Below are 14,736 nucleotides of genomic sequence, written 5' to 3'. Positions count from 1 at the left end.
TGGGTTTGCTTATATATTAACTTAGCAAAATTGCCCTACCTACTTTTGTTGGGAAGTCACTTAAAAATAATAAGTGAAAAATACCAAAAATAGGGAAAATAGGCTAAATGCACTGGAAAATTCCCCTAACTGATTCTAATGCATTCTGATGGGAATTCTGATGATCATGCTGTGTGCAACCAGAGGATATGCATCTATGCTAAGTGACTGGGTATGCACGATCTACGAATAGACTCACAAAAAGTGCCAGATCACTTCTAATCTAGGCTAATTGGACTGACTGAACCCTTGTCGTGCTGTAGCTTGTCCACGGACACATAGGGTTGGATGTGTCACATGACATCCCCTCTTTTTCAAAGTGAGGTATTGGTACCGAGCTGTATGGCGTCGAGGGAGATCGCCAATAGCATCCGGAATCCTGGAAGGGACTTTTCGTTGGCCCACTCGGATGTGTGGGTTGTGCGGTACTTGAACTTCATAAAGGTCTGCAACGCTTGCTTCTTTGGGCCGCGCAGAAAGCGACAAAGTCTTCTGTGGTTCCTTCGATGCCTCAACTTCGTCTAGAGTTCTGTTTCTTTCGTCTTCAAGAATCTCCATGGCTGAAAATTCCTGAAACCACTTCCAACACAAAAACATGAACATACCTATTCCATATAAAGTGAGTGGAAAAAATCTTCTCTTCTCTAAAGACTGTGTATGCAATGTAGCTGAACATAGAGACGGAGTGACAACCTGTTCATCAAACATACGCAAACAATGAGATCGAATCTTTCTCTTATGATCTAAAGCAATCAACTGTGGCAATTCACAATGGAAATGCCCATGCTTGGTGCTCATACTTTCATGTGCTCGTTCTAGGAATGTGTCATGCCAAGGAAGAGACATGGAATGTGACGTCCTTGAATGCATACTTTTCAGCTTTTCATGAAAAATCCGCATACATTTGGGCTCATTTACGAGTGAAATGTGCTCAACGTACAATATGTCATGCCTAGGAAAAGGGATCACATAACGACGTTGACTAAAATACAGGAAACGATGACGAATGAAACACTCGAACAATGCGTGCGTACTAATCATGCGAACACATAATACTTCCTGTGAGGGTTCTTTGGACCTAGGCTCGAGAGCCAAGATCGGTTCTTTCTGAATGATTGAATCGTCCTGCCGGGGTTCTTTGGACCTCGACTCGAAAGCCAAGATCGGTTCTTCGTGATTGATTGAATCTTCAACGAGGTTAGCTTCGCTAGAGAAAGCATCCACTAACACATCATCCTTGTGAACAATCAGAGCATCTTCATGCGACTCATCATGCTTGTGAGAAATCACATCTTGATCATGCAAATCATCATGCTCATCATTATCATTCAAATCATCATGCTTCTCATAATCATGCAAATCCTGTGTGTCATGCTTTAGAGAAGAAGAGGCTGAGAGAGTCTCCTTTCCCCAAATCTCTTGCATCTGTGCCTGAACTTGAGAAAAGAGTCGCCATAACTCTTTGTTGTGTTGGTCGCTCTTTTCTGAGGGCTTTGTTCTCGCGATCAAATTCTGCTTGTCTTGCTTTGTTCTCTCGATTGGCTTCACTTTCTTTTTCTTCCAAGTCGTACTGATGCTCTATGGCTTCCATTCTTGCATCAAATTCACGATCTATGGCTGTCATTTCTTCTTCGTAGGCCTTTCTGTCTGCTTCTCTTGCTTCGCGTTCTAACTTTCTTTCCATAGACAACTGCTTCAACTCCTCCATAGGAGTTAGTGTAATCTTTGTCGTAGATGGGGAAGGGGGAGGGTCGGAAAAACCTCCGGGTGGGGAAAATTCTTCTTCGCCTCTCTCATGCTCATCACCTCCAAGCGAAGTATCCATTCTGCTTCAAATATGATCCTTCTGAAGTCGTGGGTTCTTGTGGTCTTGGGTTCTTAACTTCACGAGGAACTTGGGTTCTTGGGGGTCTTGGTTCTTGAGGTTTTCTTTCGCTTGCAAACTGTGATTGGGAAGGATCTTCTCTTCACCCGAGTTCTACTCCTTTCCGCGGGTGCACCCCTTGGCGGCCTTGCGCTCACACCAAGGTTGCTTTTCCCACCTCACGTCGATTGGCCGGCCGCTAAGTGCACGGTCCGCTCTCAATGAGTGAAAAGAGACACAAGGGGAGGCTGGACAAGCCCTTCTTTCTTAGGATTCTTGTCACTCTTCAACAAAACACGATTAGGAATCGACACGCCCAAGCGAACGTTCGTGCGACCTCAACAAGCAAAAAAATTTCTTGTGGTTCTTGTAGTTCTTTCCTTGAGTGATACATAACACTACCAAAGCTCTGATACCAATGTTAGGTGCAACGGAATGATTGTTTGTGCTTTGCTCAAGATGAGTGCTCCGAACTGTGCTCAAGGTTCCTTTTGTTCTTATGGAAGGTAGAGCCTTCCGTTCTTAATGAGAGAATGCTATGATCACAAACAAAGTGAATGGACATTGTGCGTGCAAGTGTATGAGACTGAGAGATAGAGAGAGAAGAGAGATACGACACCAGAGACGTTGTAAAACCCTTCTCCGAAGGCCCCACTCTCGCCGACGAGAGTGCTCTACTTATGATTGCACAAAGTGGTACAATGCGGATGCAATGGACTGATGCAACTTGGGACTATGCTGATGACGACGACGACTTTAGGGCTGAAATCTGCGGTCTTCTATCTACTGAATTTCGGGGCTGTTTCGGTGGCTGAAAATGACTGTTTTGGCTGCGTTTTCAAGGGCCGAAAATGGGGGTCTTCTGCAATGCTTCTAGGGCTGAATCTGCTACTGTGGGGAATGCTGAAAACGCTGCTGCAGAGGCTTCAATTCAGGCTGAAAGTGAAAACGCTGGACTGATTTGCTATCGCTAGCAAAAACGCTAGGGATTGAGGAAAGGTTGGCGATCATGGGAAACTGGAAACGCTAGGAAATCTGGGAGTGTTGGTGAAGACCAAAACGCTAGGGCTGAGTATCTGTGGCGATCAAGCAAATCTGCAAAACGCCAGGGATGGGGAAGTGCTGAGGATGTCCAAAAACGCTAGGCTATGGGAAGCTTGGCGTTTGAGGGTTCTTGCTGAGAAGAATGCCTGTTGAGCGGGAAGCTCCTGCTGCCTCTTCTGCCATTGAGTGCTAACTTGGGTTTGCTTATATATTAACTTAGCAAAATTGCCCTACCTACTTTTGTTGGGAAGTCACTTAAAAATAATAAGTGAAAAATACCAAAAATAGGGAAAATAGGCTAAATGCACTGGAAAATTCCCCTAACTGATTCTAATGGATTCTGATGATCATGCTGTGTGCAACCAGAGGATATGCATCTATGCTAAGTGACTGGGCATGCAGGGTCTACGAATAGACTCACAAAAAGTGCCAGATCACTTTTAATCTAGACTGACTGGACTGACCGAACCCTTGTCGTGCTGTAGCTTGTCTACGGACACATAGGGTTGGACGTGTCACGTGACAAGGGTTTTCTTATGTACTTGGCTAGTCAAATTGCCCTACCCAGTTCCCAACAAAAGTCACTTAAAAATAATAAGTGAAAAATGTCAAAAATAAGGAAAATAGGTCTATGCATTGTAAAAATGCTCCTGATAGGTTATGATGGAAATTTGATGATCATGCTGTGTGCAACGAGAGGATGTGCATCTATTCTGGTCTGCGAACAGACTCACAAAAGTGCCAGATCACTTCCTATTCTAGACTGACTGAACCCTTGTCATGAAGTAGCTTGTCCACGTACACATAGGGTTAGATGTCTCACGAGAGAGAGAGAGAGAGAGAGGTTGCTATCTTGTGATCAAAGATTGTGGCCCAATGAGATGTTGGACCGTGGAAGCCTATTTGGCAATTCATGGAAAGACATGAACAGATTCTTCTCCAACTGAACATTAAACAATAACAGGCTGATGAGATGCATTCATACCTTTCTAAGACAGTCCGACAGACAATTCTGTATTGAGCACTCTAGCTCTGAGTGTGAAATTCCCTTACCCTACCTCTCTTGGCTAGTTATTTCAAGTTCAAGTTGCACTTCTTTATGTTTTACAGCAGATATTCTAGTGAACTATCTCCACCTCCTACAATCATGGAGTTGAGTAGGTGATCTTTCGTTTGTTTTGTAGCTGAGATGTTCATTTCTTGGCCTTCCAAGATGGATTCTGAAGGGCGCAAGATGTCCTCATATCTATCCTTACATAATGTTCTGTTCTTTCCGTTCTTTTTTGCCCCTCTGGTTAGCTGTTTTTTTTTTACTTTTCTTTTCTTCTTTCTAGGTGTGTAGTTTTAATTTTTTTTGTTATTTGCCATGCACTAACATAGGTACCCAAGTCATACAAAGTTTGGCTCTGCCTTCCAGTTAGTTGTGAACAGTGGTAATTTAAGTAGTATTGAACATTTAAGTATAAAATGATTTGCATTATTCACTTTTCAACTATCTCAAACAATTCTGTTGTGTTTTGTAGTTAAGTCCAGGAAAGATCTCATTACAAGTATCCCTGGGCATCCTCCTCTCTCACCTGAAGATTTGCCTTCTTTTTTCAAGGATTCAGATGCTTCCAATTACATGTTCAAGTTTAAGCTCTTGCCCTTCCAGCGCTTGCAAGAAGCAAAATGTGTTCTAATAAACACCTTCGACGATCTGGAGAGAAGTGTATTGAAAGCTTTGAATGAGGATTTCGAGGTACTTGCAGCGGGGCCGTTTCTACCACCAGCACTGCTGGCAAATGTGGACTCCAAGGACAATCGAACTGGAGCTCAATTATGGCCAGAGGATCATGAATGTCTACCCTGGCTTGACAGCCAGAAGGAATCATCAGTACTTTACATCTCATTTGGAAGCATAGCCAGTCTCTCAGAAGTGCAATTTAAGGAGCTAGTGCTGGGATTAGAAGCTAGTGAGAGGCCACTCTTGTGGGCAATCCGCCCGGATGTTAAAAACAGCATTGCTTCGGCGCTTCCAAAGACGTTTCTAGAGGGTGGTCTTGTCTACATAACACCATGGGCACCACAGTCTCTTGTTCTTTCTCACAAAAGTGTTGGAGGCTTCCTCACTCATTGTGGCTGGAACTCCACCTTGGAGAGTCTAAGTATGGGGGTTCCTACCTTAGCATGGCCTTATTTTGCAGATCAAATGATGAACCGAAAGTGGATGGTAGAAGAGTGGAAGGTTGGGAAAAGCTTTGAAGCTACAGACCAGGGTTTGGTTACAAAGGAGGAGGTTGAGAGGTTGGTAAGGCTCCTGATGGAGGGAAAACAAGGGCAAGAAATGGGCAAGAGAGCAAGAAAGCTAAGCCTTGCCGCAAAAAAGGCAGTGCAGCATAGTGGTTCCTCACTGGTCAATGTGCAGAATGTCCTGAAAGTTCTAATGTAGCCTGAACATTTGTTGTTGTAGCAGGTTAAACCTGCAGAGCATCTCCTAAAAACTGCTAGGTCGCCTGGAAGGGATGCCAACTAGCTGTGCACCCGGTTCTTTTGAATTCATGCACCTCCTTTTTGCTGCACCGCTTATTCCTACCGGCAAACTAACCCTGCAGTGCGGGGCAAGCCTCTGCACAACACTGGCTAGCGACGAAGGCCCAAGCCATACTAGTACTAATAGGAAGTCTTAGTGAGTTCGCTACGAAAGATGTTTTCTCTAAAGCATTATTAGCACAGGTTGCATGAACTCGGCGATTAGCAAGAGAGGATGATGAAAGAGCTCACAATTTATTAAGTAGAACATTTGCAATTAGAAAATGGCATATAAGAAATTGGAACAAACAATTGTGAAGAGAGGCTTGCTGCCTTTAATTTCTTTTCAGTGGATCTAGATGCCTATAATGTTGTACTCCCCCATTTTGCATACCTAAATGCCTAGCTAATCAGAGATGTATATGATTGTTGATCTACTGCCTTATATCTCATGGTGGAGTATCTACATGGGATGTTCTCATAGGCTTTTCAGGTCTCTTCAAGATGTCAATAAACAATATATTTTTCCCCTTTTTGCACAGAAAGCTAGATATAATGGAGGAGAGCTCGAGGCAGAGGACGTACATCAGTGCTTGAAGTTCAAGTTTGAAAGTAGATTTGACTCACCACCTAGTCAAGAGAGCTAGGCTTAGGGTTTAGAGGATGATAGGGCACACATCCAAACATATGAAAGCCTCGTTTGAAGTGCAATGGTCTCTCTTCTCATGCAGGATAGCCAGCATCTTCCACCACATACCTTGCTACTACTACTTGGTTGCTTAGCTTTCCAGACATACATCAAGATTCCTCTCTATTATCTAATTGTTACTTTGATTTTTATAGCGATGTTACAATAAATGTGTTGCAAATATTGACGCAAGAGAAACATGCTTGGGCCATGGAAACCTTTGAAGCCACTCGAGAAAAGCCCATATGTAACGTGTGTGTGTGTGTGTGTGTGTGTGTGTGTGTGTAAAAAAGTTGCTCCCTTTAATAGAATTCTAACCTTAACTTGCCTTTGAAGGCCATGGGGTCTGATGGTAGCTTTAAGAATCTGACATTGGATTGGGCTTGATGTTACCCTTTAAACTTGCTAGTTTTAACAAGCGTGCCTTTGATCGACTTGTAGATAAGGGGTTTTCTTGCAACCATAACTCTTAATGGTAGGTTTTGCTCTTTGGTTTTGAAGCCTACATCCTATGCTAGGAGGTACCATAACGGTTTTTTTGGTTTATCTCGATGGATAGGAATGTATTCTTGCTTTGGGATGAGTTCTGTCCTATTTGTATTTTTCGTCATGGAAATACCCCCTTGGATTGAGGAGCTAACTTGGGTGTAATTGTTCCCTTGCCAATTATCTCTGGTTGACTTTTCCTCATAGTTGACTCGTACGGTCACGTACGATGGTTACACGTACGAAGACGTGCGGTACTAATCGAACTAAAAAAAAATAGACGTACGTTGAAGTAACGTACGATGCAAAAAAATAAATCATATATTTTTCAGAGCTTTTACTCTATTATGAGTAACTACTTAGTATTAAGTACATACAACTTAAAGGAGATGTCTTACAAGTAAGAACATTAAAGATTTGGCCATGGACATTGGAAACGGCAATGTTCGAAAAAAGATGATCATGATTGCATTTGATTTCATAATTCATTACATAAGTAGAGAGTCGAGGCTCAAGAGATACAAGTGACAAAAAGTAGTACAAAAAAGTAGTGACACAACTCATAGTCTCATGGCCCATGGGTGCAAACTTTAAAGCATAAAGAGAGAGTTCTAAGTGCTCATATCGCTCTCATCATTGGAGTTGTGGTCCGAGCTTGAGCTAGAGGTAGCTGCATCATCCTCATCACTACTTGCATCAGATGCACTAGATGCAAGACCATAATCTCCCTCACTAAGGATGTTGCCTTCATCATCAAACTCTGGCTCTCTAGGATCCATAGGCCTAGAAATGGACACATTCTCCAAAGTGGTGTCCGCCATAGTAGATCCGCTACCCGAGCCTCGTCGCACATAGGACCTGAGTGTCCGTGTCGACGCTCTTCCACTCCCACGAGCAACCGAAGTGGAAGCTCCTCTACCTGTAGCTTCCAAAGCTCGCTCAACCACCTTCTTGCGGGACCGTGTGCGAGAGACACGGCGATCAATCTCCTCCAACTCCAAGTAGAGGTCTCGAAATATTTGCTCCTCCTCTGGATCACGATCTTTGTTGAGACTCTTAAGAGTCTCAATGGAGAGCTTGCATTCATCTACATTCACCTATTTGTCATTTACAACATGCAAGAAGATTAATGGAGTTAGCAATTTGGCATTCCAAAAATATGAGCACATGATACATCATACATATTACATCATACATGTGAAAGCATAAATAAAGAGTATGATGTAGCCAACTCAATTACCTGCCTAGCCATTGGCATCTCATGCATGGACCTCAACATGCGTAAATTGGAGCGACAATAGATAAGCCGCTCCAATTGCTTCGTAGAAAGCTTGTTGCGGATCTTAGTGTGTATAAGAGAATACGCTGACCAATTCCACTCACATGCACCCGATGAGCAATTCTAGAGCACATAGATGATAGAAGAGAGGCATGAGATTTGAATTGTGGGACTTTTCAATTGAGAGGTTACTTATGTCACATGAATGATGAATGTCAAATGATGACATGATTGAGATTATAAATTTATAATTTATAGTATGGTATTATGTATAATTATTAATATATATGATATACCTGTCCAAGAACCCTCAATGCCACCCTTTGAAGGTGAGGCAATTGATAGCCAAAACATTCCCACCAAAAAAGAGGCTTCACTAACGAATCCCTCTTCCAACACACCGAGGAAGCGAATGCCGTGCCTCTTTGGTCTCCATAGTTGATGAGCTCTTGGAGAAACTCTCCATGGTGTTCTTCATTGAGTATCTTTGGAAGATACTTGTCGCGATCCTCTTGAAGTGCTTGATCCGCAAAGATGGATGGCTTTTTGAAAGCCGGATACAAGAGGGCGGCAAAGCCACGGATTGGTCGCCTCATCCAATCCCACCGCTTTTTAACAAGGAAGAGAATGTCATCTCTCTTTAGAGAGTCCTCCAACACATCACTACAAAGAGAGAGAGAAAGATAGTCAAGCATGGAAGGGTAGAACCGTAGATAGAAAAAGACAACTTACAATGTACATAAATCATAAGGTGATATGTTTACCGTGAACCATCGGGTGTTCCATCAAGAATGGTGGATCTCTCAATCTCCTTGTAAGCCTCCTCCATGAAGTGGTAAAGGAGACCTATGGTAGACCCTTCCATGTCGGTCATCCGAAGCACCTTATACAATGGCAATACCACCATGACAAGACCCTTGACCTCTTGCCAAAACTCCTCCTTCAAGCAAAGCCGTTGGATGGCCTTTGCATCTTGTTGGGATGATTGGGTCTCTTCTTCAATCCATGCTTTGAACTCATCCGAGACCATTGTCTTTTGCAAGTTGGTTTGCACATCATAGAGGCGCTCAAGGAGGAGCCACATAGCGGCAAAGCGTGTTGCGGAAGGCTTCTTCAACTCCAAGCCGGAGTAAGTGCGATATATCGCAAGTACTCTCACCTTTTTGTTGATGAAGTTGACGATGGAGAGGGCTTGTGATAGAATGTCCTTCACCCAAGGTAGGTCTCCAATGTCCTCCAAGAGGAGGTCAATGCAATGTGATGCACATGGAGTCCATACTATGTGTGGATACTCCGCCTCTAGCTTTTTGGCCATGGAAGCACAAGTGGAGGCATTGTCGGTGATTACTTGAATGACGTTGCTTGGACTGATCTACATATGGAGAAAGAAGGGAAAGTGAGAAGAGCCAAGGCAAAAGACAAAATTGAAAATAGTAGATACTTGAGAGTGGAATCAAAATTTTTACCTCTTTTATGGCTTGACGAATGTGGCAGTAAATGAAGGCACCCGTGACCTTTTTCCCCCTTGCTCCCGCATCAACCGCTCGCAAGAAGTAGGTGCCAAGAGGGCATGAGACAAGGATATTAATGATTCCCCTCTTCTTGCGGTCACTCCATCCATCGGTGAGAATAGAGCAACCATACTTTACCCATCCGGCACGCACGGGGTCAAGAGACTTGTCGATTCGTGCCCTCTCTTCATCAAGCTTTTTGGTGCGCATGTCATGGTATGACACTCCCGTCCACCCTTCACATGGACCAACCGCGGCAATAGCCTTCACCATGTGTTTCCAACGATCCGTGCGAAGAATATGAAAAGAGATATTGCACTCAATGATGGTGCGTGCAATCTCTATCTCCGCTTGTCGTTGCCTCTCTTTGAGGAAAGACAATGGACCGGAAGTTCCACCCACCGTTTGTGCAAGAGTAGCTTGCTTTGGAGGCCGCACACCATGACTTCTTTTGCTCTTCTTTGAGACGCTACCACCCTCGGTGGAGGCCATGGTAGCGGCGCCGGATGCAACGGACATTGATGGAGAAACATCCTCTCCCGAATCGGAGAGATCATGGTCGGGCGGAACCACCTCTTCCAATGCCTTTGCAACCGCCTTGTGCGTCTTCAAGGGGAGATACTTTGCTTTGCACTCTTGGAGAATGTCGTCGGGGATATTCGGACAAGGACCCGCTTCCCCTCCCATCTTGGTCAAGTGGATGATAAGGCGGGTGGAGCTTGAGGTCATGGTCTTCGGGCAATATTTGCAATACCATTTGCAAACATTTTGCTTTTTCTTCACCCTTTCAAAGTAGCGGCAATGCTTGTTGAAGGCTTCATGAAGAGCGGGCGGCATTATGGAGAGCTTGAGGGATGGGGAGTGATGAGAGAACTTTAGAGTAATGGAGAGCTTGAAGGAGATGGATGGAGATGAAGGGAGCTTGAGGAATAATGGAGAGCTTGAAGGAGATGAAGAGAGCTTGAAGGATTAATGGAGAGCTTGAAGGAGATGAGGGAGCTTGAAGCCTTGATGGAGTGCCAAAGCTTGAAGCCTTGGCCCTTGATGAATGGAGAGAGCTTGAGGGAGCTTGAGTAGGTAAGGAGATGAATGAGAGAGCTTGAGGGATATATGGAGAAGAAGAGAGGGTGGGCAACCTTATATAGGTTTTGAGGAGAGAGAGAAGAGGGTTAAAGAGAGAGCATGCTTCAAAATTCAAATTCCATGTGCCATGGCCATGGCCCTTGTGGCTTTGTGTGTGTGTGTGTGTGTGGATGTTGGGGGGGGGGGGGGGGGGGGGGGTGGGATGGCACATTGGCTTATGATGCCCCAAGGTCCAAGGCTCCAAGGCCCCCAACGTTCAAGTTTTAGCGTTCAAAAACTGCCAACACGTGGCGCTACAAAACGGCTGTAAAAACAGTCAAAAAAGTTCGCCAATGGTCATTTTTTTTCGATCGGACGGAACCCGGAGGGAACGGACGGGACGAAATGGACGGATCGTTCCGTTCGACGGACGTGGACAACCCTGCTTTTCCTCACGAAAATTACCTCCTTATGGAGATGGCCATTTAGGTGGGAACCTTCTAGTCAAGGTTGTTGGTCGAAGGGCAAAGGATCCTGACCCTTCATCTACTATCCTTTCTTGAGCGGAATCCCTGTTGCAGTCAACGGATTGACGATAGCTCAGCAGACGGAAAATCAGTGCATGCAATTCAGTAATAGCCTCCCAAATCAGCAGCAGTGAGAATTGCACGTGCACCTGACACCTCAGCACACATAATTCCAAGTAAGCAATGGGAAAAGTAGCGACAACAACAGGAATCTTTGCAGGTGAACCAGTGATACAACATTGTGCACCCTGCACAATCTCTATAGTGTACCTGGCCCCCCTCCCAACAACCTTGTCGATCGGGTCCCATAATATTGACTCCCACCTGTCGTCAATATTATGGAGAATGGTCATTAAATGACCATTCCCTACCCCTTGAGTTTCTTTTGGTTACTTGGCCTGCCTTGGGTAGTGAAGAGGCATTGACTATCACTAGACATACCTCAGAGTCTTGTAAACTCTTTCTCTCTCTTTGCACCGTGTGCTTCTCTTTCCCCCTTTGCATGCATGTGACATGAGGCATCCTTGTTGACTATCGACAGAACCCCCCCCTCCCGGTTGTGATTTTAGCTTCATAACATGTAAGCTTTGACTATTAGATGTATTTGACTAAACAACGTCCAATGGTTTTTGAAATTAACTTACGGTTGTTTGCCCTCTTAAAACTTGGGCAAAAATCTATTCGATTTGGTTCTCGTTAAGAGTTTCATTATCGTGCTGGAATGATTGGCAGTTTGTGGACAAATATGGTTTCTGCTCTGTCTTTGTATATTGCACCATTTTGAAATATACATAAAGTCTTCACCCTGGCACTCTCTTAATGATTATTTGAGTGTTTATGGCTTTTATGGGTTGGCAGTTTTGGTAATTTTTGAGCATTTTGGTTTCCAACATGTGATGGTTGGTGGAAAGGCCCCTTAATTTGAAATTCTTGAGGCCTTTTTAGAACTTTGACCTAGTTATTACTCAATTATTTGTCTACTTATGAGATTATGCTCCCCAAAGGGTGTTAAAATTCTAGGTCTTAACATAGACTATTGGTATGCAATGAGAGAATCTACTGGTATCTTTCTGACTTTATCTTAAATGCACTTTATGCAAATTATCACTTTTTGGATCAACAAAAAAAGAAAAAAATTATCTCATGTTTTATACTCTTTAAAACAAAACGTGGTAGAGCCACCTTATTATAAATTTATATTTATTAAAACCATCTAGAAACCTTTTATGGTAACCAAAAACTAATTTTTTGGCTATGAATTTTTGAAAATAAATTACTTTTTAGGACCCTTTGAGGAAGTCATTTCCTCTTTGTGACTCAATTTTCCAAGCAAAAATAAAAGGGAACACTGAGTTAAAATGATTGAGCAAACTCCTTGGGAAAAATGCAGGATTAAGGTGCTTAAAGGTGTGCACTTTCTTAACAAAGGAGAACTCATCAAGGCCTTGTCCAATTTTGACTTTATGGATCCTTTCAAATCCAATGCTAATTTATATGTTCAGACAAAAGGAGTCATGGCGTTTTTGAAAATTAATCCAAACTATTCATTAAAATCTATATGGAATGTGCTTAGACCATACCTAACACTATGTGCGAGTTCTTGGTCCCAAAGGCAACTTGTGAATCTAGCATGATGTGGCTTTGACCACAGTGTTGGTGTGTGCTTAATCACTTGAAGATCATATATATGGGTAAACCTAAAGATGTTGGTGTGTGCTTAATCACTTGAAGATCATATATATGGGTAAACCTAAAGATTATTATCTTTCCCTCTTTTGCTCTTGGCTTGGTGGACAAGCTTGGTAATTGCACACATAGCTTTTAACACCTTCAAAAACTTAATGCAGGAGATTCTAAAGAATTTAAAACTAATGAGGTTGAAACTTTCTTAACCACTTATGAAAATTACAAAGGAGTTAAGTTGGCTACAACCTATTGAAACCATGTATTGAGGAGAATGCTACACTATCTCTCAAAAGACCAAATTCACTTACTTCAACCAAAAATTCCTTTATCTCTTTCTTAACCTTGGATTCCTCTTCTTGTAATAGTAGAGAAAAAGTTAGAAGTTTTACTAGAGGAAGAGAGAGGAGCATTCCTATCCAACAAAGTTTTACAAGAGAAAGAGAGAGGAGTGCTTCTATTCAATACCTTCAGATTCCTCTTTCTAAACCTCGGGTTCCTCTTCTTGTAGTAGTAGAGGAAATCTAGAAGTTTTACAAGAGGAAGGGAGAGAAGATCATTGTATTTATGGCAAACATACTAGATTGACCTCAATGCCTTTAGACAAGGAGTTAGGAAGCACTCTAGACTTATGTGGACCTATGCCTGCTAAGTCTCTAGGGGGGTCACTATACTTCCTAACATTCATAGATGAGTCTATTAGGAGTGTGTGGGTTTATCTCTTGAAGCAGAAGAGAGAAGTCTTCAATGTCTTTCAGAAGTTCTTAAAAATGGTAGAAAATCAGTCGGGTAGAAAGCTTTGTTGATATCGCTTCATTTCTCCTCTTTTCAAACAGTTTTCACATCAAGTGTAGGCAGTTGGCTGACAACAACACATATGTGTTCAAGATGTATGTTGCTAAGAATAGATTGGATGTTTGTTGCTGAGGATAGATTGGATGGGGACAATTACCCTAAGTGGGCTTTACATGATGCAATATGTCCTTGTGTCGAAGGGAATTTGGAATATTGTGCAGGGCATTGATGTACGTCCTGGTACAGTGGACACATGTGATGTTAAGGATTTTGCAGGTTTTGGTGGCAGGATTGCTGTTGCTAGAGTTGTTTTGCCTATGGTTGAGTAGGCTCGTTGGGATGTAAGAGATGCACATGCTTATGCATTGATTGCATTATGTGTGAGGTGTACTAATACTCCTCACATTCGTTCAGCTAAATCTACAAAATAGGCTTGGAATATTCTGGCTGGTCTTTATGCAATGAGGCTAAAATTGCATTGCTACATAAAAGGCTAGAGTTGAAGATTATGCATGAGGAGGATGAAATGGACACTTTCCTTGGTGGTATCATGGATATTAATGAGCAACTTATTTTTGCAGGTGATGCCATTTCTGATAGTTCCCTTGTGCAGATTGTTCTTGATGCTTTGCCAAATTCTTACTAGACTTTTGCTAGCACTTGGAGACATATGACCCAAGGAAATTCTAAAGTTGTTAAGTTTGATGCATTATGCACATTGCTGTTGTTGTAAGAGTACCTTAAAAAAAAGGGCTGAACAGCGTGCAATTGAACATGACTTTATTGTTGCTCAAAGAAAAAGTGGTAACAACAATGCAACCACTTCATGGTTCTTCTGCGAGTGGAAAGGCACCTGCTCCTAATGCTTCTGTTGGCAACACTGTCTAGAAATTATGGTGAAAGGGAAGAAAGAAGATGCATTGCCATTATTGTAAAGCTAATGATCACTTGATCAAGCAGTGTCCTAAATTGAAGGCAAAAGAGGTTGGTTCCACTACAAGTGCAACAATTGTTGAATCTTGTGTGAAAGGAGATCGCGATGTTGATGTAGATGCAGAGCGGGCATTTAGTGCAGAGTGCACGTATGATCCTTTTGTCCATGATGCGTGTATGTCATTTGTTGCAGATGTTCATGTGTGGTACTTTGACAATGATGCTACAAAGCACATTACCTCCCATCATGACTTGTTTTCCTCTCTCGAGGATGTCCCTCATGGAAATTCAGTTACTTGTGCCAACAATGCCTC

At 42.8% G+C, this 14,736-nt stretch overlaps 2 protein-coding genes across 2 annotated transcripts in view; one reads left to right on the top strand and one right to left on the bottom strand.

Annotated features, from left to right (window-relative positions):
* Nucleotides 1-5,985, top strand: part of LOC147427122 (UDP-glycosyltransferase 85A1-like) — a 55,247-nt gene extending 49,262 nt beyond the window's left edge. The window contains exon 2 of the mRNA XM_086499199.1: nt 4,471-5,985. Within this exon, the coding sequence (XP_086355325.1) occupies nt 4,471-5,378 (908 nt within the window). The 3' untranslated portion in view covers nt 5,379-5,985. The remainder of the gene's footprint in view (nt 1-4,470) is intronic.
* Nucleotides 5,986-7,243: 1,258 nt separating this feature from the next.
* Nucleotides 7,244-10,259, bottom strand: LOC147427121 (uncharacterized). Its single transcript, XM_086498268.1, has 7 exons — nt 9,576-10,259; nt 9,378-9,509; nt 9,071-9,283; nt 8,704-8,944; nt 8,208-8,563; nt 7,873-8,034; nt 7,244-7,729 (listed from the first exon to the last, which is right to left on the bottom strand). The coding sequence occupies exons 1-7, from the start codon at nt 10,257-10,259 to the stop codon at nt 7,244-7,246; spliced, it is 2,274 nt and encodes a 757-aa protein (XP_086354394.1).
* Between the last annotated feature and the right edge of the window lie 4,477 nt (nt 10,260-14,736).

Source organism: Adiantum capillus-veneris, chromosome 24, assembly GCF_014529385.1.
Source record: "Adiantum capillus-veneris isolate H3 chromosome 24, ASM1452938v2, whole genome shotgun sequence".
NCBI lineage: Eukaryota > Viridiplantae > Streptophyta > Polypodiopsida > Polypodiales > Pteridaceae > Adiantum > Adiantum capillus-veneris.
The sequence above is the reverse complement of the archived record's forward strand: the minus strand, read 5'-3'. Positions and strand labels throughout refer to the sequence as shown.